At 43.5% G+C, this 26,724-nt stretch overlaps 2 protein-coding genes and 1 long non-coding RNA gene across 4 annotated transcripts in view; all 3 read left to right on the forward strand.

The window, feature by feature from the left end:
- The first annotated feature begins 3,787 nt into the window (after positions 1-3,787).
- On the forward strand, positions 3,788-5,181 carry LOC121446793. The gene is made up of 3 exons (XR_005974131.1): positions 3,788-3,833; positions 4,851-4,944; positions 5,031-5,181. It is a non-coding gene; the product is annotated as an uncharacterized LOC121446793 (long non-coding RNA).
- A 984-nt stretch (positions 5,182-6,165) lies between these two features.
- Acsl3 (acyl-CoA synthetase long chain family member 3) overlaps positions 6,166-26,724 on the forward strand; it is a 47,150-nt gene continuing 26,591 nt past the window's right edge. Inside the window, exons 1-2 of one of the 2 annotated variants that reach the window (XM_041649759.1) lie at positions 6,166-6,298; positions 25,442-25,859. In XM_041649759.1, coding sequence (XP_041505693.1) covers positions 25,482-25,859 — 378 coding nt within the window. In that variant the 5' untranslated portion in view covers positions 6,166-6,298; positions 25,442-25,481. Of the gene's footprint in view, positions 6,299-11,340; positions 11,478-25,441; positions 25,860-26,724 lie in introns of those variants that run through there. The other variant, XM_041649760.1, reaches the window with a different exon arrangement.
- Positions 11,344-16,839, forward strand: LOC121446868 (U3 small nucleolar RNA-associated protein 14 homolog B-like). Its single transcript, XM_041649757.1, has 2 exons — positions 11,344-11,477; positions 12,723-16,839. The coding sequence occupies exon 2, from the start codon at positions 12,784-12,786 to the stop codon at positions 15,151-15,153; it is 2,370 nt and encodes a 789-aa protein (XP_041505691.1). The 5' UTR covers positions 11,344-11,477; positions 12,723-12,783; the 3' UTR covers positions 15,154-16,839.

Genomic DNA, 26,724 nt, shown 5'->3' on the forward strand with positions numbered 1-26,724 from the left:
TTTTACAAAAGGGAACATACACACACACACACACACACACACACACAAATAAATAAATACAGGAAAAAACTCAAAACAAAACAACAACAAACAAAATAACAGGCATATGCTTTGAATCCGAAATGTCCTCTTGTGTTTGGTGCCTTGCTCTTGGCAAGTGGCGATGCTTGGGGAGGCTATGACAACTTTAGGGGTCTGTCCGGCAGAAGTAGGTCACAAGGGGTATGCATTACCACACCCACCCAGCATTAATAATTTTTAAAATTGTTTTCAAAATGTTAGAATATTTTGGATTCATTAGGTTGTGAAAAATAAATGGTTTGAAATGAACTTGATTTACTTTTCTTTTTGTGTTTGGTGCGATCAGAAAATCTGAGACTCCATGTTCGGACTCTCTCGTATCTCTAGTGAATGGTGCTAGTCTAGAAAATTGGTTATCTATCGACTGATTGATCAATCTATCATATGGACATTTTCAGATCTCATCTGAGTAGGTCTGGATGACCCACAATTCTGCATTTTCTTACTCCCAGGCTGGGTTGATATGGCTGCGCCACAGAACACTCCTTGAGGGGCTAGAGGCCTCATGAGGTAACCCGTTCAATATGGGCTTCCCAAGCATCGCCCATTACAGATGATTGTGAACCACCATGTGGTTGCTGGGAATTGAACTCAGGACCTTTGGAAGAGCAGGCAATGGTCTTAACCTCTGAGCCATCTCTCCAGCCCCACACCTGGTTTTTGATATCTTTATCAAGATGTGACTCTGAGGGTGGATATACTCCTGGGGCCTTTAATTTTATAAGCTAATACATTCCATTTGTTGTAGTGAGTGTAATTTGCATTTCTCTTCCCTTTAGCCTAAAGAGGCCTAACCATAAATCAACAACATGAACAACAGCATTGGAGAATTTTTTTTTTGTATAAAGGTTTCTCTTGGCATGTTCAAGGTTCAAGTTCATTGCCTTAAATGCTCAAATCTCACATAACTATGTTGTTTTGTTTCTTGAATCAGGGTCTTACTCTTGTACCTGTGGCTGGCCTTGAACTTACTATGTAGACTGGGCTCGAACTCACAGAGATTAGTAGGTCTTGCCTTCCTGAGTTGTGGGATTAAAGTTAGAAGAAAACTAAATCCTAGCTTTGGCAATGTTCTCTAAAGTGCAGGGACATTTTTTTTTCCTGCCTTTAATACCAGTCAGGTTCTCATTAGGCATTAACATTACCTCTGAGACTTGTCTTTCTTGACCTGTCCATCTAAATTGTTCTTAGCCCTCTCCCCAGTTATCTTATTAATATTTCAGTGACCACTGTCATTATCTTTAATGGTCTTGTTTTGTGACAGGTCTCACATGATAGCCTTAAGGTGGTTGTTTGGCCTCACAGCCTCTGGAGTGCTGGGATACAGGTGTGAGCCACCACATCCAGATTATTTATTATCTTCTTTACTGTTTTCATATATTTTGTGACAAGGCTTCCTGTATCCCAGGTTGGTCTCAAACTCACTTGAATCCTTGGTTTTGATCTTTTTTTCCCTGCATCTCCTGAATGCTGGGATTACAGGTGTGATACTGTGCTGGGGACTGGACCCAAAATTTTGTGTAAACAAGGACGGCAAACACTCTACACTCACCGCCTCAGCCCTTATTTACTTATCCTTTTGTTTGTTTGCTTCTTTTTTTTTTTTTTTTTTTCTCCAGATAGGGTTTCTCTGTGTAGTTCTGGCTGTCCTGGTGTCCTGGAACTCACTCTGTTGACCAGGTTGGCCTCGAACTCACAGAGAACTGCCTACCTCTGCCTCCCAAGCGTTAGGACTAAAGGTGCTAGTGTACACAGCATTACCTCCAACCAAGGAATCCATGGCACAGCCGAGAAGTACAGCAGGACTCATGGAGGATGCTGTTGGCCAGCTGCCTCGTGTGCTGGCCCATGGTAACCTAGCTTTCTTATACAGGTCAGAATCGCCTGCCTAGGGGTTGGTGCTGCCCACAGTGGGTTTAGCCCTGCTACATCAGTTAACAACCAAAACTCCGCCCACAACCAAAATAATCCCCTTCAGCCACGTCCACAGATGGAGGCACTTTCTCAGTTGAGATTCTCCTCTCAGATGGTGCTGGGTTGTGAAATTCTCCAGGTTGGTCAACCTGACAGTGAAAATCACCCAGGGTGGGCTTGTTTGTGGAACAAGCTGGCTTGAACTTGCAGCAGATCCTCCTGCGTCTGCCTCTGACGCGCTGGAATTGTTTGCCTATACCTGCCCTGCCTTTTGAGTTCATTTATGTGAGACAATAACTGGTTTACTTTATTTATTTTTATTTATTTTTTTGAGATAGGGTCTCTCTACCCATAGGCCTGGTTGTTCGCAAACTCAAAGACATCCACCTGCCTCTGCCTCCTACCTGTGGGATTAAAGGCTCATGCCATCCTGCCAGGTGGTAATGAACATTTCAAAGTTGCTTTTGTTGATTGTTCTGCTCCTTGGAATAAGCCTGCTGAATCGGAACAGTGTCATGTGCTGTATTCTCCCCACCCATCCGCTGGAAGAGAGACAACCAAAACATTCCTGTTGAAAAATCAAATATCAGCTCGTCCTGCTGTTGTATCAGAATGGAAAATGAAGTTCTTGTGATACAGTCACAGACCATCTTTCTGTGACTTTTCTCAGGAAACAGACCAGTCCACGTTTATGCCAAATATCGACAATGCAGAAGGAACTGCCTTGCTCATATTCATGACTTCATTTGGTGGACCATGCAGAGTGGTTTCTAACTTGAAGTGTTATAAAAAGAAGAGAAATGTAATCAACACTCGATACCCCGCAAAGCATGAACACATACTGAAAACCTTTCTAATAGAAAAGCAAACCTGCATTTTTTTTTTTTTTTGTCTGTTATTCTGAGGCAACGCTTCACTCTGGAGTATAAGCTGGCCAGAAATTCACTTCAGCCCAGGCTGGTTTCACTGTCACGACAGCCCTCCTGCCTGCCTCAGCATCTCTAGGGCTGAGATTGCACACGTGAGTCGCTACACCCAGTTGTGACTCTGTTCTCCTCTTTTCTTTATCATGGGTTTTTATTTTGTATGTGTGCACATGCATCCCAGGATGCTCCAGGGGAGGTCAAAGGACACTTTTGAGAGTCAGTTCTCTTCTTCCACAGTACGTGTCCAGGGATCAAATTCAGGTCACCAAGCCTGGCAATAAGCACCTTTACTCCAAGAGCCTCCTTCCCAGCCGTTGTTTGTATTATTTATTTATTTAGGTTCTTTGAGTCAGGGTTTCTCTGTGTAATAGCCCTAGTTGTCCTGGAACCAGTTCTTGTAGTCCAGGCTGGCCTTGAACTCAGAGAGGTTCACCTGCCTCTGCCTCCCGAGTGCTGGGATTAAAGGTGTGCATCACCACTGCCTCGCTATTTTTTATTTTTTTAAGCAGGTCTCAAATTCAGAGATCTACCTGTCTCTGCCTTCCAGTACTGAGATTAAAGATGTGTGCCAACACACCCTGCGGGGTTTTATGTTTTAGTTTTCTGAGGCAAGATTTCTTTCTAAATATCTATGTCTATGTTAATATATATATTCTTTCTTTCTACATATATATGTATACACACAAGTGATGTGGGAGTGTCATATATCAATCTGTTGATTTCATTGGTTAAGCAATAAAGAAACTGCTTGGCCCTGTGGGTGGAGTAAACAGAACAAAATGCTGGGAGGAAGAGGAAGTGAGGTCAGACTCCACAGCTCTCCTCTTGGGAGCAGACGCCTGAGAGAGACGCCATGCCCCGCTCCCGGGATGAAGCTCCGACCCAGGATGGACATAGGCTAGAATCTTCCCGGTAAGCGCACCTTGGGGTGCTACACACAGATGATTAGAAATGGGCTAAATTAATATGTGAGAATTAGCCTAGAAGAGAATGGGCCAAGCAGTGTTTAAATGAATACAGTTTGTGTGTTGTTATTTCGGCCATAAGCTAGCAGAGCAGGCGGCTGGGGTGTTGGGGACGCAGCCCCGCCGCCACCCTTATTACTACACACAATACATATTTTCTCTCTCTACATATACATGAATACACACACATATTTATATATACACAGTCCTGACTGTCCTGGTTTTCTGGAACTTGCTCTGTAGACCAGGATGACCTCGAACTCACAAAGGTCTGCCCCCTCTCCTGGGTATTAAAGGCATGAACCACCGCTGCCTAGCGCTCTATTTTTTTTTTTTTTCGAGACAGGGTTTCTCTGTGGCTTTGGAGCCTGTCCTGGAACTAGCATTGTTTTTAAAGCAACAACTAAATAAACCTAGGTGAGGCAGGAAGTTTGCCTGGTAGGGTTCAGGCTTTGGGCACAGTGTCAAGCTCTGATACCTGACATAAACAAAGCCTACCATGGTGGATCCACCTAAAATCCTAGAATCATCTAGATCACCATAAATTCTAGGCCACCCTGGTCTGCATAGGAAAAATCCAGGCCTGTCTGAACTACACAGGGAGGTCTTGGCTCCTGTTCTCCCTCAAGTAACAAACAACCATACAAAGAAGCCTAGTGAAAAGAAAAGCGACTAATTTCTGTTTAGCCTTAGTATTCGAATTTAGCCTTTGAATTTCAAGAGTATTTTCTGTTAAATGTAAATAGATGCCCATAAAATCTTGTCTAACATAGAGAGAACGAAGAAAAGACATCCTGGAATTCTACCCATGTGCTTTATGCTTACTAATGGGGGGAGGAAGGTTGAGTATTCATTTTCCTGTCTCGAAGTTGCTTAGTTTTCCTAGAGTTTCCTTGTGGTTCCGGGATTAAGACTTCTAAGGTCCTCTACAGAGCAGAAATTCTGCATTCCATTTGTTGGACAGATCAAGAGCGACAGATACGTGGCTTTCCTGGTAGGAAGAGGTTGCTTGAGTCAAACACTACCTTCTAGGCAGTTAGACTGGCCAGGGGCCCAAGGTGAGTGAGCTCTCTTAGTGTGTGCTCCACCTCGTTCAAGTTCTGGCAGCTTTCTGACTTCCTGACTTTTTTTTTTTTTTTTTTAGCTCGTCCTGGGAAGTGAGCCTCTGCCTTTGCTTGAGGCTACCTCAGCAATTCAACCTTTCACCTACTTAAAGAAAAGTTCACAGACCAGCGAAATAATACGTTGGGTTAAGGGGAAGACAAACCAAAAAAAAAAAAAAAAAAAAAAAAAAACCCTGGCGTGACCAAAAATAAAACCCCGGGCATGAACACTCTTCCTTCTAATATTACACCGGAGTGGTTGTTTTAGTCCTTTGTGTTTTGCTCTGTGTTTTGTTTGAACTGGGGGGGTGGGGGGGGGGGGAGAGGCAGCCTTAGAAAAAAAATGCCTTTCCCTGGTGCCGTGTCCAAAGTGATGTACAACGGCAAACTAAATAAACACACATTTCCCGTTCCTAAACAATAATTTGGAGTAAACTTTCATCCTTTGAAAACAAACACGAAACCTGGGGTACGCGAAGATGGGGGGGGGGGGGTAAACGGGTTATACGCTGCGTTAAACGAAGCCCATGCAAGAGAAGTAACACTGGGCGTGCTTCAAGCTTTCGAGCCTTTTCCCTCCACAGGCATTCCCAAACGTCATTTCCCCCCCCCCCCCCCCCCCCTGCAAGATTGGCTAGAAATTCGTGCTTCTAGGATAACGAATCCATTCCAGAGAAGAATGAAAAAAACAATAAACATGCTATTTTTTTCCCTACGTTGAGATTTATGCATCGCGGCAGTGAAAGCGGGTTTTGCGGTTCTCTAAGGGGACCACCTCGTCGTTGCCTCTCGTCTACTCCCCCTCGCCCTCGCTCCCCTCGGCAGCACCCGGCCGTCCCGCCGCTCCCCTCCCGGAGGCTCCCATCCCCGCCCCACGCGGGCCCCAGCCCGGTCCGGCCGGCCGCGGCCGCTCTGCGGAATGACCTATAGTAACCTCGTCCCCGCCCCGGCCGCGGGCGCCGCGCTCCCCCGGCCGGCCCTTGATTGGCCCAGCCCCGCACGCGCCACCGCCCGCGGGCCAATGGGCGGCGGCCTCCTTGCATATGCAACGAGCGCCGGCTGGGGCTGCGCGTCCAGGACTGCGGCTCAACAGACGCTGCTCGGCCGGCGCCGGGGGGAGTGTCGCTGCGGTTGTGGCCGCGGCCGCGGGCTGGGACGGAGAGGCGGCGCGGCTGAGCGGGCGGCGGGCGGTCGTCTCTCTTTCTCTCTCGCAGGGCGGCCCCGGCGGCTCCGTCAGGGTCCTGAGGAGGTGGCGCTGGGCGGGAACCGCTCCTGGGAACAACCAGGCCTGCGTGGGTCGGAGCCCACGGTGAGTGTGCGCAGCGCCCGTTGTGAGGAGACCGAGGGTCGCGGGATGGCGGCGAGGCCTCCCCTCGGCGTGCACGCAGCCCGCCGGTGCCCGAGGGGACGCCCGGCCGTCGGCGGGGTCGGGGAAAGAGGTTGGTGGAGGGTGAGGAGTGGGGCGTCCGCGCGGGGTCGTGGAAACCGCCGCTGTGGAGTCGGGAGCGCGGGAGGAAGGATGCACCGCGGCCTTCGCTGCGGGTGCGGGGGTGGGGTCGTCCTGCTCCACACGACCGCGCGGTGTCCGTGGGAGGAATCCGCGCTCAGCGGTTCCCCCGAAAGCCAGGCCGGGGCTTGCTGCGGGCGTGGGGCAGAAACTGCGTGTGCTGGACGGTGGGGCTGGCGTGGGGACCTCTCTGGTTTAACCTTTAGGTGTGTTTTAGTCTCGCACGGGTCAGTCATGCGCTGCACATAGCAGCAGCCCCGGGGGTCAAGGTGTGAATAAGATCTAACTTCAATGCCCGTTCTGGCTCTAGAACAGGTACTCCGATCAAAGAGTCCCTCCGATAGAAAGGGCAGGACAGTTCTTGGGAATTACATAGAAACTGGAGTGGGGGCCGGCTTTGTGAAAGTGGTGATAACCGATCAGAATGCTAGAGCTGACATCTATTGAGCCTCCTCGAGTACTTTATGCACAGCTATGTTCACATTTTTAGTTCCCCAGGACGGCTGCAAATTCCCATTTTAGAGTGGACACTTTAACTTAGCCCAGATTTGACTAGTAGGAGAAACTGGAACCCCAAGAGGGCCTGTCGGACGGCTTTAGTAGCATTGCAGCTCTGTGCTGCCTGAATGAATAGTTAGCACCGTGGCTTTGGGTCTGGGGGTTCTGCAGGGCTTCGGTGTTCTTCTGTCTGTGGTAGCCAGTTTTGTATGTCCACGTTGGTTCTGAGAGGGGTTGAGGAGTGCCGCTGGACTACGAGAACGTGTTGGGACGTCTGAGTCAGTCGCCCAGACTTTTGTGTTCTGGTATCGTCCTATGCAGAGATGGAGGCCAATTGTATTTTCTTAAGTTGTTCTCTAAGTCTTTTGTCACAGAGTGCCTTGATGACCGTGTTTTTGGCCATAGGAGAGTGTCATCAGATGTCTTTGGAGCTCAGTTACTGAATTTGTAGGACATTTGGACTGAGTGACTTACTAAAGCCACAAGTATTCTGTGACTCCAAGATGTCCTCCTTTGAAGAAGGCAAGGCAAGAAGAAGGGCAAAGTGAAGGACATTAGGGGGAAACATCACAGGCTCAGTCCTGATTCACTTAATTGCTCACTGAGAGCCTTCTCATTTCTACCGTGTTAGACACCTTGTCAGATGTGGGGAAATACAACAGGGACAGAATTGATGTGACCCTGTGCCCTTAGGCAGGAATTAGACTCCAAGCCAATGATCTTGTAGATAAATGGGTGATTGCAAGCTATTATATAATAAAGGTGAGGTGGAGATTATAATAAGCTTTTCGATTTAGTTGGAAATCTAGGGAGCTCTCTTTCTTAAAAAAATGATAGCGGGAGATTTTCCTAGATTTCAGTCTCGTGTTCTGAGGCTGTAATTACACATAGAACAGTAGCTTAAGAACTTTTTTTAGCAACTATTATTTTTTTATTTCAGTATCTCTTTCCCACCAGATTGTCATTACAGCTCACATTGCAAGATCTCTGAATGAGATAGGGAATGTTTCCAAGCATTTATTCTACCTGCCTTTAGGGTGCTTAAAATTTAACTATTCTTGTAGTGCTTTAGTTTTCTCCCGATGGATGGTTCAGAAGCAAGAATCTATTATATGAGCTTTGGATTTGAAGGTATGGTTTAGACAATCCCCCTAATCCCTAAGTTGGCACAAAGTGACAGGCTTTTCTAATTCTCGTTAAGCAGAATCATTCAAAAGTTCTTTGTAGTTTATATCCTACTGAGTAACATACCTTTTATCCCAGAATTTGGGAGGCAGAGGCAGGTGGATCTCTGAGTTTGAGGCGATCCTGGTTTGCATAGTTCCAGGACAGTCAGAATCACATAGTGGGACCCTGTCTCAAAAAAAAACCCAAAAACCAACCAGCCAAATAAATTCTGGTTCTTAGGATTCAAGAAGAACCAGGCATGAATTGGGAAGTATAAAGTGCTAACTCTATAAATATTTTAGTCAAGCTTTTAAAACTGTCATCTGTTGATTAATTGAGCCTTTAAAGAGGTTAATATGATGAGCAGGGATTTCCAGAAAGTGGAGATTTTCGACATAAAGTTTCATGGCATGGTGATAAATCCATTAGCTGAGAGAAGGTACTGTTGAAACTTATTGGGAAGAAGTAGGTTTTGGATGTGATAGAACAGTTCCTAGGTTTAGCAGTGTCTGGTTGGAGTTGCCTTCTCTCTAGCGTACTGGTTTAGTGTTCAGAAGGAGAGTGGACTTAAGCCATTTGGGGACCTTCTGTTGGAGAGGGTATCGATAGTATCTGAAACCATGAGCATGTCAGGCTGACTATAGAGGGTCACAGTAGAGCAGAAAGAAGCCTGCATTAGTACTGAGTAGAAGAGGTAGTTTGCAAGAGAGAAAAGAGTGGTGTATTAGTTATTGTGGCAAAAACAATCTGCTCAGAGAAGGCAGGAAAGATTTCTTTTGGCTCATAGTTTGTTTGTTGTTTTCTCTCTCTCTCTCTCTCTCTCTCTCACACACACACACACACACACACACACACACACACACACACACACGGGGTTTCTCTGTGGGACAGTCTTGACTGTCCTGGAACTCACTCTGTAGACCAGACTGACCTTTAACCCACAGAGATCTATCTGCCTCTGTCTCCTGAGTGCTGGGATTAAAGGTGTGTGCCATGCGCCCCCCCCCCCCCCCCCCCGCTTGGTTTATAGTTTCTAAGACGTAGTTCTGTTTTAGGGGGAGGGCTTGTTGAGAGCATTTCATATCAAGGTGGCCAGGGAGTAGAGAAAGGGGAATATAGGAAGGTCCTAGGGCAAGATAAGACCCCAAAGATTCCCCCTAGTGGTACACTCCTTCAAAGACCACCTCCTAGTTATGCTGTGCTATGAATCCAGCAAGGGGTTAGTCTGTCGATGGCTGAAACTCTGTGATCTAATTGTCTCTAGAAATGCCTTCACAGACCCTCTCCCCTAACCAGAGGTATGCTTTACTAATCTCCTAGGTATTTATTAATCCAGTCAAGTTGACAGTTGGAAGTAACCATTTCAGGACAGTGAGAAGAGAGCCAGAGGTAGTCATTGCAGGGGAGGCAGTCAGGACTATAGAGTGCTCCTATGAGTTCTTGGTGACCCCTGTCAGTGTGGTCGGATGGGTCAAACCAGAGGTGAGGAAATGAGACAATCGGAAGTATTTCCCAGAGGTTTTTTGTTCGTTCGTTTTGAGAGTGGGTCTCTCTATGTGGTCCTGGCTGTTTTCCAGGCTGGTCTTGCTCCAACTCAGAGATCCTACTGCCTCTGCCTCTGGAGAGCTGGGATTAAAAGCTTGTGCCATCATGTCTCACTACTAACAAGAGTTTTTTGTTTTTGTTTTTATTTTTTTGTTTTTCCTTGAGACAGGGTTTCTCTGTATAACCCTGGCTATTCTGGAGCTCACTATGTAGATCAGGCTGGCCCTGAGACTGGAAATCTGTCTGTCTCTACCTTCCAAGTGCAGGGATTAAAGAAACGTACCACTACTGCTCAGCCTGTTAATAGAGGTTTTGATCTATTTATTTTGATCTATTTGATTTGGTGGATTGTTACTCATGCTGGGGCATGAGAGGAATTGGTACTTTTGCATTCATAATCAGGCGTATAAAACTCCATAGATACTTTCCTTTAAAGCTCTTTTTTTTGGTAATTTTAAAATTTTAATCAGCCTAGTTTTACTTTCTTTGTTTCTGGTTTTCAAAATATTTTTTACATTTTCCATTTGTGCATTTCTTAATCACTTTACTTTATTTCATAAAAGGCTGTAGGGAAAATTTACAAAGAAACACTGTTTCCTTGAGTGTTTTTTGTAAGTACTAGTCATTTTGCCAATTCTGTGCATTAGTACTTGCTTCCTGCAAGAATTTTCCTGTAAGTGTAGCACACCATTGTCCCCCACTGTGGTTCGGTGGACAGAAACAGGAGGCTGGGTGCTAGGATTTGAATCCTCTCACTTGGTGGACAACGTCCTCTGACAGCGTAGTTAGCTTTTCTGGGCCTTGGTGTATGTACTGAATTCATGGGGCTTGAGCCTTAGCTGACTGTCGAGAGTGAGAATTGATGTGTCTGCAGTATTGTTGTCAATAGACAGGAGCTAATTTTATTTGTTTTCAGATAATCCAAAGTTTATTGCCCCCCCCCCTTTTTTTTGAGACAGAGTTTCTCTGTGTAGTCTTGGCTGTCTTGGAACTCTGTAGATCAAGCTAGCCTCGAACTCACAGGAATCTGCCTGCCTCTTCCTCCAAGTGCTGGGATCAAAGGTGTGCGTAACCACCACCTAGCTTCTCTTGAAGTAGCATTAACTTTTTTGTGTACAGTCGTGCCATATGTGTTAGAACCTCTTTTTAGTGGTGTTAGAGATACTGTATGTAAATCGAAACCAATAAATTGAAGAACATTGACTAGCTTTTGTTCTATTATTTTAAAAGTTAATAGCATGTATACATGATTATGTGTGCCTGTGTGCATGTCACAGTACATATGTAAAGGTCAGAGGACAGCTTTGGAGTTGGTTTTCTCTTGCTTTTATGTGGGCTCTAGGGGTTGAGCTCAGTTCGCCAGGCTTAGGTAGCAAGCCATCATTGGTTGAGCCATCTCACTGACCCCTGGTTTTGTTCTGTTTTATTTAGCATTAGTTATTTTGAATTTGTGATTTAATTTTCTTGGGAAAACTAAATTTCTATGTGTAACACATTGTAAGCAGGCTGACATTGTGGCATTTTCATCCAGATAACAGGCAGATGCCTTTTATTCTTTAAAAGGTTTATGCCATATGACATAATAATTCAGGTGGCATTTCTTTCTTTTTATTTTGAAACAGGGTCTCACTATTTACTTCAAAGTGGCCTTGAACTTGCAGTGAGGCTCAGGTTGGCCTTGAAGGTGAGATCCTTCTGCCTCAGCCTCCTGAATCAACTTTGAGTTGCTGAGTGGAGGAGGCACCATTGCCATCCGTGTATATAAAACTTGGTATGTAAATTGGAGCTAGTCACTTATTTCTCAGACTTTATTCTTTCTAAAAAAGGTTTTTCTTTTGGTGGGGTTGGGGGCAGGTCTTTCTTTTTTATTTTTTTATGTAACTATACTACTAGCCTTGACCTTAAAATCTCCTGTCTCAGTCTCGCAGGTGCTGGGGTTACAAACATGCAACACTATGCCTGTTTGTTAGCTTTCCATTTCAGTCTTTGTAATATGACAGTGTAAATTCTTACCACACAGAGTTTTTCTGGCCGAGGAAGAAAACAGTAGTTTAGGGGAAACAGCTAAGTGCTTGCTGCTTTCCTTACCCCTTTGCCTTTCTCTTCTGTTGTAATTTGCTTTTTCCTATTTTTTTCTTTCTTTTCTTCTTCTCCTGTCTCCTTATTTTTGTGTTACATAGTAGCAAACATTCTGAATCTGGTAGGTTAACAAACTATAGTTTACATTTTAAAGGGACTGATTAAAAGTATTCCTTACTTTCTATCAAGCTCCGTGAAGGTACTAAAAGTGTAGTAAAGGCCAAGGGGTGGGGAGCTCCTGTTTGGTCAGAGTAGTCAGGGAAGGGTCAGTTAAATAAATGAAGTGAACCTTGAGGTGGATTTGAGGAAAACAGGAGTTTAAGGAAGGTGTTCACAGTGGATGTTGAGGGGCAGTGTTGGAAGTACGTCTTCAGCCAACATTGAGGGTCAGCTGTTGAGGAATAAGGAGGGTAGGGGAGGCATGGAACAGGGGCTTGAGAGATAGATCCAGTTAAGACCCTGCATGAATTTCATTCAGTGAATCAACTGGAATATAGCAAGTGAAGAAGGCAGCAGGAGCTTTTCACTTGTTACATACAGGAACTATGTTGAGACACTCTTGAGTTGGTTGCCATGATGCTGCTGGGACTGGTGATGGGGCATTGTCCACAACCATTTGGCCTTCCCATTGGACTTAGTTTCCTGTCTGATTTTTCTCTTGCCATAAAATCTTCTTTCCCATCATAGTTCTTCATTTTCACTTCCCCTTTCCTTTTCCTTGGGTTGAGATTTTTGTTACTTGTGCCATAATTTATATGCCATACACACATGCACATACGTATATACACACACTTATGAGAGAGACAGACAGACACAGAGTAAGACTTTATGTAGCCTAAGCTGTCCTTGTATGTTACCATCCTGACTGGCTTGTAAATTATATGTGTTGACTCCTTAGAAATTACTGGGGTATTTATATGGGTCTTTTCTTCTTTAGACGTCTCAATAACTAAGATTCTCAGAAAACATCTCTGTCAGAGACAGTGGGCAGTACGTAGATGGAGCCAAAGAGTGACACCAGACGCTTCTTCAAGAGCTTACATGCTTTCGGTGAGAGAAAGCAGGCTGCTACCGTGAACATGACCAGGAATGTGGCAGATCTTCTGGCTTTGAGCCAACAGGAAGAACTAATGGATTTGCCAAACCACTCCCCATTGAGTACAAGTGAAGATGAGGGGGACAGTGATGGAGAAAGAAAATGTCAAAAGCTTCTGGAAGCAGTCAGTTCCCTTGGTGGAAAGAGTAGGTGGAAATTGTCAGAGAGATCTGAGGCTACTCTGAGGGTGTCAGAGTTCAATGTTACTTGTGACGGGTCAGGTGAAAAGCTGGTTCTTTCAGATTTGCTTGAGCCTGCTACAGCATTATCTTCATTGGCTGCTGTGAAGAAACAGCTGCTTAGAGTCAAGCCAAAGACTCTGGCAGTACCCCTTGACAAAAGAGAGGCCGACCAGATCCTCAGGAAAGCAGCATTCAGCAAAACCTCACAAGTGCTCTCCAAATGGGATCCTGTTGTTCTGAAGAACCGGCAAGCAGAACAGCTGGTTTTTCCCATGGAGAGGGAGCTGCCAGCTGTTGCTCCCATTGAGCATGCATTCACTGGCTGGAAAACAAGAACCCCCCTGGAGCAGGAAGTTTTTAACCTTCTCCATAAGAACAAGCAGCCAGTAACAGACCCTTTATTGACTCCTGTGGAAAAAGCCTCCCTCAAAGCCATGAGCCTGGAAGAAGCCAAGATACACCGAGCAGAGCTTCAGAAGACGCGAGCTCTGCAGTCCTACTATGAGGCCAGAGCTCGAAGAGAAAAGAAAATCAAAAGTAAAAAGTATCACAAGTTTATGAAGAAAGGAAAGGCCAAGAAAGCCTTCAAAGAGTTTGAGCAACTGTGGAAGGATGACCCAAGTACTGCATTGCAAGAACTGGGAAAAATGGAAAAGGCCAGAGTGCTGGAGCGGATGAGCCTTAAGCACCAGGGCAGTGGGAAGTGGGCAAAGTCAAAGGCAATTATGGCCAGATACGACCTGGAGACTCGCAAAGCTATGCAGGAACAATTGGCTAAGAAGAGAGAACTGACACAGAAACTCCAAGTAGTTTCAGAGAGTGAGGAGGAGGAGGAGGAATGCACAGACGAGGGAATAATCTCTGCCTCTGATGGGATGAACGACCTACAGATGAATGCAGCAGGTCTAAATCCTTGGATGCTCAGGAGTTGCAATAGCAGTGCAGAAAGGGGTGAGCTCAAGACTGACACTGAACAGCTGCCCGAACAGGTGGCCAGTGGGTCTTCTGTAGGTGAGGAAGATGAAAGACCATTGGCAGAAGAACTTCTGTTGAAAGAAAGATCCTTTCAAGAAAGAGTTGAACCCAACAGTACTAAGCCAATGGGCGGCCAAGAAGCAGAAGTCTCTTCAGATTGCCAGGAGGAAGTATCTGAATCGAGGGAATTGCTTCAGAAACTCCACAAGGAAAATGATCAGTCTGAGCAGCAAAAAGTGAGTTCAGTGGGAACTGTTCTCCAGATCCAGAGAGAGGAGCTTGCTCAGGAGGAGAGCCTGGTGCCTCAGAGGCTAGAGAGAACACATGTTCTGGAAGAACAAGGAGAGTTGGGCAAAGAGGGACATTGTCAGAAAAGGGGGCGTCCCAGACTTATGTTAAAAGGAGAATGGAAGGAGAAGAACCCACACAGTGTAGTTGATGTCTCTAGAAAAGAGAAGAAGAAGAAGGATCAGATGATTGATCTACAGAAACTCCTAACTACTAGATCTCCTGTGAAGTCCTTGGCAGTACCCACAGTAGTGGAGTTGGAAGATGAAGTGGAGACAGACCACAAGCAGATAATAAAGGAAGCTTTTGCTGGGGATGATGTCATCAAAGAGTTCTTAAAAGAGAAAAGGGAAGCTGTAGAGGCAAATAAGCCAAAGGACTTGGATCTGACATTGCCTGGATGGGGTGAGTGGGTTGGTATGGGCCTGAAGCCTAGTGCCAAGAAGAGACGCCGTTTTCTTATTAAAGCTCCTGAAAGTTCTCCAAGAAAAGACAAGAACTTGCCAAATGTGATTCTCAATGAGAAGCGCAACATCCTTGCAGCAGCTCATCAGGTGCACACTCTTCCACACCCATTCACCCACCACCAGCAGTTTGAAAGGACTATCCAGAACCCTATTGGGTACACATGGAACACCCAGAGGGCCTTCCAAAAGCTGACAGTTCCCAAGGTTGGCACCAAACTAGGCCATATCATTAAGCCCCTAAAAGCAGAAAATGTGGGCTACCATTCTGCTTCAAGGTCCGACCTCTCTGTCCTACAGAGCAATCGGAAGTGTCTCTCCAAAAAGCAGCAAAAACAACTGAAGGCAAGCTCTGTCGATTGATCTGCTAGGGGACTAGCATTTTGGTTCCTGGCACAAGGATCCTTGAGTGTTTCTTTTGGTTGCTTCATAGTGCTTCGGGGACATTTACTTAATTGGCAGAACACTGAGTAGTTCAGCCACATTGTAGAAATAAGACATTTTTATCTAGTAAAGAGTTTCCATTCCATTTTGAGATATGTGATAAAGTCAGCAATGGGAAAAATGACTACCATAAGCTAGAGTACCTATGTAGGTCCTGTCCTAGTATTAAAGAGGGATCAGTGAGTGGACAGAAGTTCAGGCTGCGATAGGGCAGAAGAATCATGGGCAGCAAAGACTGCTCAATTAGTTTAGATATTAAATTAATAGCTCCTGATGTAGTGGCACCTATATGTAATCCAGCATTCTGAGAGGCCTAGGCAAAAGGATCGTTTACTTGAGGCTAGAGAGTGAGAACTTGGCTTAAAAAACCAAACAATCTTGAAAGTATTCTAGGAAGAGTTAACAGGCAAAGTGAACAAGTTTAGAGATTGGCGAACACAGTGAGAATAGATGGAAGTGACTAGAATTTATTTAAGAATAAAGTGTGACAGGGAATTGGGAGTATTGAGAAGTCAGTTGTGGAGGGCCTTAAATGCTTTGCATAGACATTTGAAATTATGTTTTATTTCTTCTTTTAGGCAATGTAGAGGAAATAAGACTTGTATAGGGGTTAGGTGTGCTGATGTCTATGTTAAAGGAGTGTGGGTGCCAAGCTGGCAGTGTGCTTGCTGGATGTATTGATATGTATTGATGGGGTGAGAGTTAAAGACCTCAGCTTGTAGAAGTCAGAGTGAACATGGGCAGGAGGGATGGATGATAGGAAGTAAAACAGTCACTTGGCAAGAGATGTGAAGAATAAAGGAGAATGAGGATTTTACTGCGTGCTTTTAAGTTTTGAGCAGTGTTTTGGACTCTGGTTGTACTAAAACTCTGGATTTAAATTTGTAGCTATTCCTCTGTTTTAGCCCCCCTCCCCCCCAACCTATCTACTTATAATAAGGTCTCTCTGTGTACCCAGGCTGGCCTGGAGCTTGCATAGATCCATCTGCCTCTGCTTCTTAAATGCTGAGATCATCAGGAACCACATTTCAAGTTAGTGTTTGGGTTTGCCAGGTTCTGTTTCTTGTTTGAAAAGGTCATATACTAGCTCAATGATTTGTGATTTTTTAGTATATAAAATTTGTTCCTGTCTGTGTAGAAATCATTATATACATATTTCTTTATTATAACAATATATGTTCTATATGAAAAAAATGTGTAAAAACATAAGATGAAAAATTAAAAATCAGTACTAATTCTTCATCCCCAATGTGGCCACTGCTGATACTTTGGTGTTATTGTTTGTTAACAAGTGAAACTATATTGTGTATCTTTAATAATCAGCCTACTTTTCCTTGTCATTATGTCACAAGCAATTACCATGTTAATAGATGTTTGAAATATTTTTAGTGGCTATATAATAATGTAGTGAATGTATGTGTCACAGTGTGTTTGACATTTCACAGTTATTGTGTATTTGCTTATTTCTTTTTGAATGCCTGTTACAAATGGCTATGGAAAACTTGAAATTTTTTTTTTTATTAAAGATTCCTAGAAGTGAAAATACTGGGTAAAGGATATGAAAAAGTTCAGTGCTCTTAATAAAAATCACAACTTGCTTTCTAAGTGGTGGTCCTTCATTCTTGTGTCCTTACCATGAGGGTGACTTACATTTTTTTTTTTTTTTTTGCAGGGTGAGGTTGAATGTTTATTCAGGGGGTTATGGAGGAGGAAGGTTGAAGGGGGGGGACAGAGAGAGAGGGAGAGGGAGAGGCAGAGAGAGAGAGAGAGAGAGAGAGAGAGAGAGAGAGAAGGGGGGAAGAGAGAAGTGGGGAGAGAGGCAGAAGCAAAGCTGCCTCTCCGAGAGGAAGATGGAAAAGAAAGCGAGCTCAGGCCGGAAGCTCGGTGACTTACATTTTATTGGTGATTGCATTTATGTAGCCAAGAAGAAAGCCCCCCCCCCCCCCTTTTGAGACAAGGTTATGTAACACTGGTTGCCCTGGAACTTATGTTCACCAACCAGGCTGATCTTGAACTCATAGAGATCCATCTGTTATCCTTAGTGTGACATATAATTTCACAAAGTGATTCTCCCCAAACTACTTAGCCTCTTGAGTGTTTTGGTTAAACCAGACTCAGTGATGTTCTGATTCCAGTAGCCACCATACTTAGCAATATCCTATATTCTACTGAAAGATCTGAAGACAGGACAATGTAGGTGATAACCTTTCAGTGATTGCCTGACTGTTGAGTGAGTTTATAGAAAAAACCCCTTACGGGGGCTGGAGAGATGGCTCAGTGGTTAAGAGCATTGCCTGAGTTCAATTCCCGGCAACCACATGGTGGCTCTGTAATGAGGTCTGGTGCCCTCTTCTGGCCTGCAGACATACACACAGACAGAATATTGTATACATAATAAATAAATAAATAAATATTTAAAAAAAAGGAAAAAACCCCTTACTTTCTTTGAGATTTCCAGCCTATTTTTCAGAAATGAAGACACAAAATTCCTTATTATTTTCTGTGATGTTTCTTGTTTTACTGTTTGAAATAAGTTCATAAAACAACAAAACAAAGTAAACTATAAACATTTATTGAATACATGGTATATAATGTTTTCCGGTTTTCTTGGTCTAAGTATTTCAGAGCTGACTCATTAATATCCCCACTTCCTTGAAGTGTAGTTGGAAACAAGCAAAATCTGTAGAGGTCTATTCAAAGTATTGGGTTCTTAGAGGGAAAGACTACAAGCAGTTGCTAGGTTTCATAGAGGTGACATCAGAGTTGGGACAGTTGGAGCTGTCTAAAAAGCACTGGGATTCAAGTCGGGGAGGTGAAAAATAGAGAGATTTGTAAATCCTCAGTAGCTATGATGGCCCTGTCCAATGGTGTGTGAAATCCTTCAGCAGTCCTCCCCATTGCTGGACCTCACAAGGGCTAGGGTGTGCACTCCATCACTGGGCACATGTCCATCAGTAACAGGTGCTTGAGCATTAGCTGATGATGACTTTATGGCTTTAAGATACTCTCTTTACTTTCAAATCAACACCAAATGGGTAGAGAAGATAGCTGTTTGAAGGGATGGAGTGAATAAAGGATGGCCTAGTCTAAAGTAGTGATGTTAAGTCATGGGGTTTACCTTCCAGAATGTGGGTGACAGAGACTGGGGAAGGCCTTGGGGTAGAAGAAGGGCTAGTACAGACTAGAGAGGCACGGGTGTACCATGATGGTGGAAGGATCATATGTAGGGAGAAGGGAGCACGTGGGCTGCAGAGATGAACTGGAGTCAGGCCAGAAAGTCCATGAGATGTCAAAGAAAATGGAGGCGTTGATGGTCAGAGAAGGGTGGGATAGGATTGCTAGAACTGGACTGCTTATGAAGAAAGTATGGTTTTGAAAATCTGCGTTTAAGCAATTCCATATTAAATAAAAATCATTTCTTCTGTACCTAGAAAGTAGTAACAGAAACATAAAGACTTGTTCTTTGTGTGTGTGCGTGCGCATACTGGTGCATGCTGTTGCCCTCTTGTGGAATTCACAGGACAGCTCCCTCCGTCCTGAAAGTTCCCAAGGTAGAGCTTGACAAGTGTTGGTGACAAGTATTTTTACCCACTAATCTGTCTCTGGCCTGAACAATTTTTTTTTTCCTAAAAAGGCTTTGTCTGTGTAGCCCTGGCTGTCCTGGAATTCACTTTGTTAGAGCAGGCTGGATTAGAACTCACAGAGATCCATCTGCCTCTGCTCTGCCTCTGTCTCCCAAGTGCCGGGATTAATGGCGTGTGCCACCACCGCCTGGTTATTAGGCTTGTAGAATTCGAGCTAGACCTGACATGAGCATTGATGTTTGAAGCTATTAGAGACTTCTCTTACGTAATAAAGATGTTTAGTTTGTATATTTTCTGGGCATGAGAGAAAAAAAAAAAACCAGTATGGGGGAGGGAATGACTGCCGGGGCTGAGATGCGGTCTGGGAGGTGGAACAGAGTAGTCTAAGTAGGACGAAATTGGAGTGGTGGATACGGAGGAGCTTGAAATCCGAGGCTGCAGTGTGGCTTAAATCTGCAAACTGGCCGGTTCTACGTCATTCTCTTTATTTTTTATTTTTCGAGATGGAGTTTCTCTGTGTAACAAAAGTCCTGGCTGTCCTGGAACTCACTTTGTAGACCAGGCTGGCCTTGCACTCTCAGAGATTCATTTGCCTCTGTCTTTCAAGTGCTGGAATTAAAGGCGAGTGCCACCACCTCCAGGCTCTTGTTATTTTTCTAGGAAAGAAAGTTCAAAAGTGAGGTTATTTATTTACTTAAAACACCCTTTACCTAAAAACTAGGCAGTTTACTTTAATGGACTGGGTTCATGGAATGCTGAATGTATTATTTCTGAATCTGGAATTGTTAAGACACAAATGGTTGGATTGTCATGTAATCTAGCAGCAAATGATCTGGGGGTGGGGAATGTATGTATATATGTGTGTATGAATGTATACATGTTATATGTCTGGCTCTCATTTGCAGAAAATGATTGAGTACAAGCAAATAGTATGCAAAGTACATCGTTCTAGTCATTATTGTGTTACTACACAAGACATTCAGTCGTTGGCTGGTTGGTACATTACTGATCAACACAATCATTGTCAATGGGATGTGGGTACCCAGCTCCACTCACTCTGCTTTTACATTTGATAATACAAAGATAGTTGGACTTGTGCCATTCCTCCTCATTCCCTTCCCTTTAATCAAATCCTCATAAAATTGCATCTTTGAATGGAGAAAACTTTAGACCACTTCCTTTGGATATAGTATGAAGATTAGATTGTGGATTGGAAAAGTAAATTAGAACAGTAGGAATAGATTTTCCTGGGGTGAGCAAGTGTGTGTGTGTGTGTGTGTGTGTGTGTGTGTGTTTGTGTGTATGAGAGTTATGAGTCAGTGAAACAGCCAAGACAGTGGAGTGGACCACAGCACTTAAGGGGGTTCTTAAAGGACCATTGTTTAGGAGGTTGTATAAGTAGAACTGGTCAAAATTTGTGTTGAATTATTTCTAAATGCATTTTCTACTTACAGAATTGCTGTGAGGTCTAGAAAGTAACTTTCAACACTTGTTTTCATAGTTGTGTGCTATAAAATCTAGTACTATGAACTAGACTTAGGAAAGGTTACTATTGTGTGAGTATATATTAAATGAATTAGCCCCTTTTTATTTACTTTATTTACTTTGTAAAACCAAGCCTGATTTGTTGCTGAGAATGGCTGGCGAAGGGCACCTTTGTTTGGGCACTAAGGCTCTGGGCTATCTGGCTTTCCTAGTGTGTGGTGCTTGGCTGGGACCCTTACCTCAGTTGTATGGAAAGTGTTGCTGCAGCTGAGGATGCTGTCACTGGCTCTCCCTTGAGTGAGTGACTTCTTCTGATGACTGTTTCATTTCATAAGGTACTTCATGGGTAGATAGGACTTCAGTCTCTTGTATGAACCTAGAAGCTTAAGGGTGGCAAGCAAATTGATGAAAGCCCGGCTGAGATCACCTTGATGTGCGCAGCAGACTTGAAATATGCTGATGCCTTAATCCTCATAGTGACGTCATGATACAAGGATTCTTCACTCCTGTAAACGAGAAGTAGAAACAATTTAGGTGGCATTTAGTAAGTTGTTGAGAGTCAAGCCTGGAATTTGGCTTCATAGCCTAAGTGCTTAACCATGAAGTTAAACAGACTTCAGTGTTTCAGGATGAGCGACGTGTGACAAGTACTTAAGGTAAAGTTAGACTATGGGAATGGTAGTTTTATAGGTGAAAATCAAGTCTTGCTAGCAGATGTATTGTATTTTGCAGAATGTGTAGGGATTGTCCCTTATGTTTTCTTGTTTCTTTATTGGTGTTGTCTGTTTAGCTTTAGACTTGAACCTGAAGCTTTAGGATGTTAGCGACATACCATATTTCCATAATGAGTAAATGGGAATCAGTGTTAAACCAAGTACTTGTTACCATTGCTCTAAAAGGAACAAGTCTTTTGGAGGTTTTGTAAACTTGTTATCAAAATAGTTCTGTCAGCAATAGTACTCAGTCAGTCAGTCATGTGATGTTGCTGAGGTTTCTGTCCACCAGGTCCCACAGCTGTTTAGTCCCAAATAAACATACAGAGGCCTACATTAATTATAAACTGATTGACCTATTAGCTCAGGCTACTTATTAACTCTGATAACTTATATTAGCTCATAGTTCTTGTCTGTGTTATCCACATGGCTTGGTACCTTTGTCAGCGAGGGATTCTCGTCTTGCTTCTTCTGTGGCTGGGTGACAACTGCAGACTGACATTTCCTCTTCCCAGAATTAACCTCTGCCTCTACTTCCTGCCTGGTTACTGGCCAGTCAGCATTTTATTAAAATAATACAAGTGACAGGATAAAAGACCTTTGTCTCACAGCAATGTGACATCTAAATAAAAACAAGTTTCTGTATTTTTTTTCCCCTATATGTTGTGTTAACTATGCATGAAACTGAACTCTAATTTAGCTCTGTGTTGGCCACTTTTCATGATGCCTTTGTGTTTTCACAGAGCCCTGCTTGTGCCTACTGCTTTTCACATTTACCCTTATTTAATTTTGTGCATTAGATAAATGGAGACAGATGAGTGAAATCAGGTACAGAAAGTTATTTCTTGATGAAAGACCAAACCTAATTAGTGGTAGAGCTCAGATCACCATTAATTTGCTGACTCCAGGAAATAATTAACTGTGGATAAACCAACCTGCTCATCACTGCTTGCGTGGGACTTTTCCTCCCTTTCAGTAGTGAGGGTTCTACATCCTGAGAAATTCTATGTGGGCTAGCAAATCAGGGTAGTTGTCATCCTTATTAGTTTTAACACTTTATGCTGGATTGGGGATGGGAGTAAGTTTGCAATGTGGTATACAGGCATCCACTTTCTTGTTTTGGGTCATTCTTCAGTGTCTATAAAATGCAGATGACTGAAGAAAACCTCAGAAGTAGTGAAGGACCCAGCTTTTTCATTAAATATATGTAAAATTAAGTTTAAAAGGGAGTAGCTAGCTGTCTCAGTCAGTGTTCTATTGCTATGAAAGAAGAGACACATGACCAAGGGAGCTGAACTGGGGCTAGCTTATTTTCAGAGGTTTAGTCCATTTTCATCATAGTGGGAGCCTGGCAGGAACATGGCAACACTCATGGCACTAGGGCAGCAGCTGAGAGCTACCTCCTGACCCACAGGCCAGGAGAGAGGAAGAGAGAGAGATACTGGGCTTGGTATGGGCTTTTGAAACCTAAATAAAGGCTGACCCCTAGTGACACACTTCCTCCAACAAGGCCACACCTCCTTATCTTTCTAATCTTTTCTAACCCATCTCGTCCCTGGTGACTGAGCTTTCAAACACACGAGCCTATGGGTATTCTTACTCCAGCCACCACACTAGATAATTCTGTTTTTTGGAGTTATTAGGATATATTTGTTCTTTGCTATTGTGATGTTCTAGGACTACCAAGGCAATTTTATTTTCTTGCTACTCCATTTACCTGTATAGAAGCTTTGATAGCCAGACGATACCCACCCACTGTAGGACAAAAATCCATATTCTCTGGACTGGTTTTCATAATTCTATGCAATGATTGTTGAAAACAGAACAAATATCAGCCTGGAACTAGTGCTACGTACTACTAGTGGGAAGCCTGGTGAGGAGTCCCGGTGAAGAATCCAGTGCAGTAGAGAGTTCTGGCTTCCCACTAGTGGAATGTAGCAGGTTTGGGTATCTTTGTTGTTGTTTGAGACAGGTTTCTCTGTAGATTTGGAGCCTTCCTGGAACTCACTCTGTAGATCAGGCTGGCCTCAAACTCCCAGAGATTTGCCTGTCTCTGCCTCCCAAGTGCTGGGATTAAAGGCTTATACCACCACCCGGTTTAGCTAAACTGTCTTTTTTATTCTGTAAGTTAGGTTGAATGACTACCTCTCTCCCTTATTATAAATGCTTTGAAAATTTATATGTAAGTATTGTATTTACATTATTTCCACCCTTCCTTCTCTAAAATACCTACCGTGTTCCCCTACTCAAATCTATGATTTACAAGAGAGGGGGGAGAGCTCCTGCTGAGTCCATTTATAGTATTGTGTGTGTGAGAGCGTGCACACACATACACATACAGTTGTTTAGGACTGGGCACTTGGGATTGGATAATCTATCAAGGACCTCCTCCCTGGAGAAGACTGATTTGGTCTTCTCAGCAGCTGTTAATTGTCTGCAGGTCTTCATCTAGGGGTAGGGCCTTGTGAGATTTTCACAGTTCACACTGGCATGTCAGTTGCTGTTCAGATTGTACAGGTTCCGTTTAAGCTGCAGTATTTTTAAGACAGCTTTCCTGTCATATCTAGAAGGCATCTCACAGATGATGTCCAGAGGCTCCTAGTCTTCCTGTGTGTCCCCTGAGCCTTAGGTGTATGGCTTGTGTTATAGATATCAATTGGGATTGTGTCCTGCAGAGTCAGTTGTCTGCATTTTAACCAGTTGTGGTTTCTGTAGCCATGTCCATCTGCAGCAAAAGAAGCTTCTTTGATGAAGGGCAAAAGCTACATTTATCCGTGGGTACAAGGATAGGTGTTTAGAATGCAGTTAGAAAATATGCTGGGTTAGGAAAGCAACAGTAGTATGTTTATGTTCTCCTTCAGGCTCCATAACTTGAAGCCACAGGTAGTTGGCTAGGGTTACAGCCAGGCATGAGTTCCTTCCTACTGAGCTGCCTTAAAGTTCAGTTAGACAGCTGTGGTTGCTCCAAGTTTGTATCACGGTTTTACCCTTGAGGGTATTGCCATGCTGGTCCTTGTGGTTCATCGGCATCACAGCTGAGCGGGACCGCTGATGACTCTTTTCTCTTGGCTGCTTGCGTAGCACCCTCAGATGCTGTGAGAGCTAGTCCTCAGCCAGGTGGCTTCCAGGTCAGTTCCAGCTGGATTCTTCTGAGTCCTGTGTCTCAAGTATTTGGTGTCTTTAGCAATAGCATCTTGCCTCTCTGTTCTGGAAGACTACCAAACCAGCGACAATAGCTTTTATTACTGGGAGTCTTTTCAACTCTCCTGACCAACTTGAAGGTTTCCCTTGCCTGACACTGGGGTTTTTGTTAGGTAGTATAGGGTTTTGGTTAGGTAGTATATGGCTCTTAGGGAGAGCATTATCATCTCAAGTGGCATAGCTTCAAAGTATGTATGTATGTATGTATGTATGTATGTGTCCACATACATATATTGTAAATGTATTTGTTAGCAAAATGTTTCCCTATGGCTTTCAAGCATTATGCTATTTTTTAACCTATCCTTTCTCTCTCCCTTCATATTTCCAGGTAAACTATCTCCCCTCCCAGTTTTCCCCATCTTTCCCTTTATAGCCCCTGTGCCCTTCTACGTCCCCCACCATAGAAATGCCCTTCCTCATGGTCTCTTCTAATTTCTGATTTCTGTGGTTACTCCAGGTTATATACTCATATCTAAAGATTCAGAGTTAGAATCCATAAATAGAACATGTGATACTTGTCTCTCTGGATCTGGCTTACCTCTTCAGTGTATTTTCTGGTCCCACCCAATTACCTGAAAATTTTATGATTTTATTGTCTTTTACATATTAGTTGGATTGCGTTGTGAATATGTATCACATATTATTCATTCTGGGTGAAGTTAGATTGTTCTCATTTCCTGATTATGGTGAATAGACTGGCAGTGGAAATGCTGAGCAAGTATCTGTGGGTGGGATGCTGAGTCCTTTGGGGTCATAGGGTGGATTTTTAACTTTGTGAGAATTCTCCACACTGATTTCCATAATGACTTTACTAGTGACAACCAGGGAATTGGTAATGCTAAAGACACACAATTTATATGTTAAGAAAAATAAATAAATAAATAGGGACTGCAGAGATGGCTCAGAGGTTAAGAGCTTTTCCAGAGGTCCTGAGTTCAATTCCCAGTGGCTACATGTTGGCTCACAACCATCTGTAATGAGGTCTGGTGCCTTCTTCTCGCATGCAGGCATACATGCAGGCGGAACACTGTATATAATGAATAAACCTTAAAAGAAAGACACAGTGGTCATGCTTTGTTGTCTTGCTTCATAATTTGGTCTGCAAAAACTGACCAATATTCAGAACTACTATGGAAAATAAAATCTAGTGTGCATGTTTGCCAGTTAAGTTCCTTGTCTATTAAAGTGATTTTGAGCTAATCTATTTCTTTTTTCTTCTTCTAGGTTCTTGTTGAAATCTGTTAATTCTAATTTTTGAACACTTATGAATAACCACGCATCTTCAAAACCATCTACCATGAAGCTAAAACAGACCATCAACCCTATACTTTTATATTTCATACGTTTTGTAATATACGTCTATACTATTTTAACATACATTCCATTTTACTTTTTATGTGAGTCAAGACAAGAAAAATCAAAGCAAATTAAAGCAAAGTCTGTCAATTCAGAACCGGATTCTGCATACAGATCTGTTGACAGCTTGGACGGTTTGGCTTCAGTTTTGTGCCCTGGCTGCAACACACTTGATAAAGTCTTTCTGTATGCAAAAAATAAATTTAAGGACAGGAGACTATTGGGAACGCGTGAAATTTTGAATGAGGAAGATGAAATTCAACCAAATGGAAAAGTTTTTAAAAAGGTGAGATGATGTCTGCTGCCTTGAGTCCCTTCATACTTGTACCCACAAGTCTTTTCTCCTTGTACACACTTAAAATCATGGGAAGTGTAGTCTCCTGCAGCTGGGTTCTGCTGGTGTTGCAGGAGAAAGTCTCCCTCTAGGGCCCTAGACTCTTTTGTCCCTCTGTCCTCACTGCCACCGATTTGACTTATTTTTTCAGGAAGACATGGAGAATGTGCCTTGGTGTGGGGCTCTTGAACCTGACATCTCCATGGCGTACGATAAAATATCTAGGTAGTTTAGAGTGGGGAGCCCTATTCTAGAGTGCTTGGCACCATGTGGCTTGTTTTGGTTTTCCTGGGATTCACAGTGGGTGTTAATATCTTGGTACTTTGGTTATGGCAGTTGCATGGTTTAAATTTTTGTTTTTACTACTGTAGAGAATCTTGGCTTGAAAAAGAGATGAGCTGTCTTTACAGACAGAAATATTGTGGTTAAGAGCATGGGCTTTAGACCCAGACCGCAAGTTTGAATTTTGGTTTCGCCACTTACTAGTCTTGTGGCTTTAGAAAAGTTATTTAATGACTGTGGCATTAGTATTTATGAGCCAAGCTGTTTTAATTAGTACCAAGTTCTTTTCAACCTGGAAGTAACCTTATGGATTAGATGATGCCATCTCTATCGAAGACCAGAGCGTTGGCACACAGATGAGTTAGGTAACTAACTTACCTCAGGACCCTAAGGCTGCTGAGTGGCAAAGCTGAGGCTTGAACGCAGGCCTTTGATCTCCAAAGCTCATACTCTGTAGCTAACTACGGATTATAGGAGAGGAGAAAGAAAAAACAATTATTTGTATCATTTTCCTATTTATTTACCCATCTGTCTG

This window comes from Microtus oregoni, unplaced genomic scaffold (assembly GCF_018167655.1).
Source record: "Microtus oregoni isolate MIOR12 unplaced genomic scaffold, Mior012 000004F_ref0000308, whole genome shotgun sequence".
Lineage (NCBI taxonomy): Eukaryota > Metazoa > Chordata > Mammalia > Rodentia > Cricetidae > Microtus > Microtus oregoni.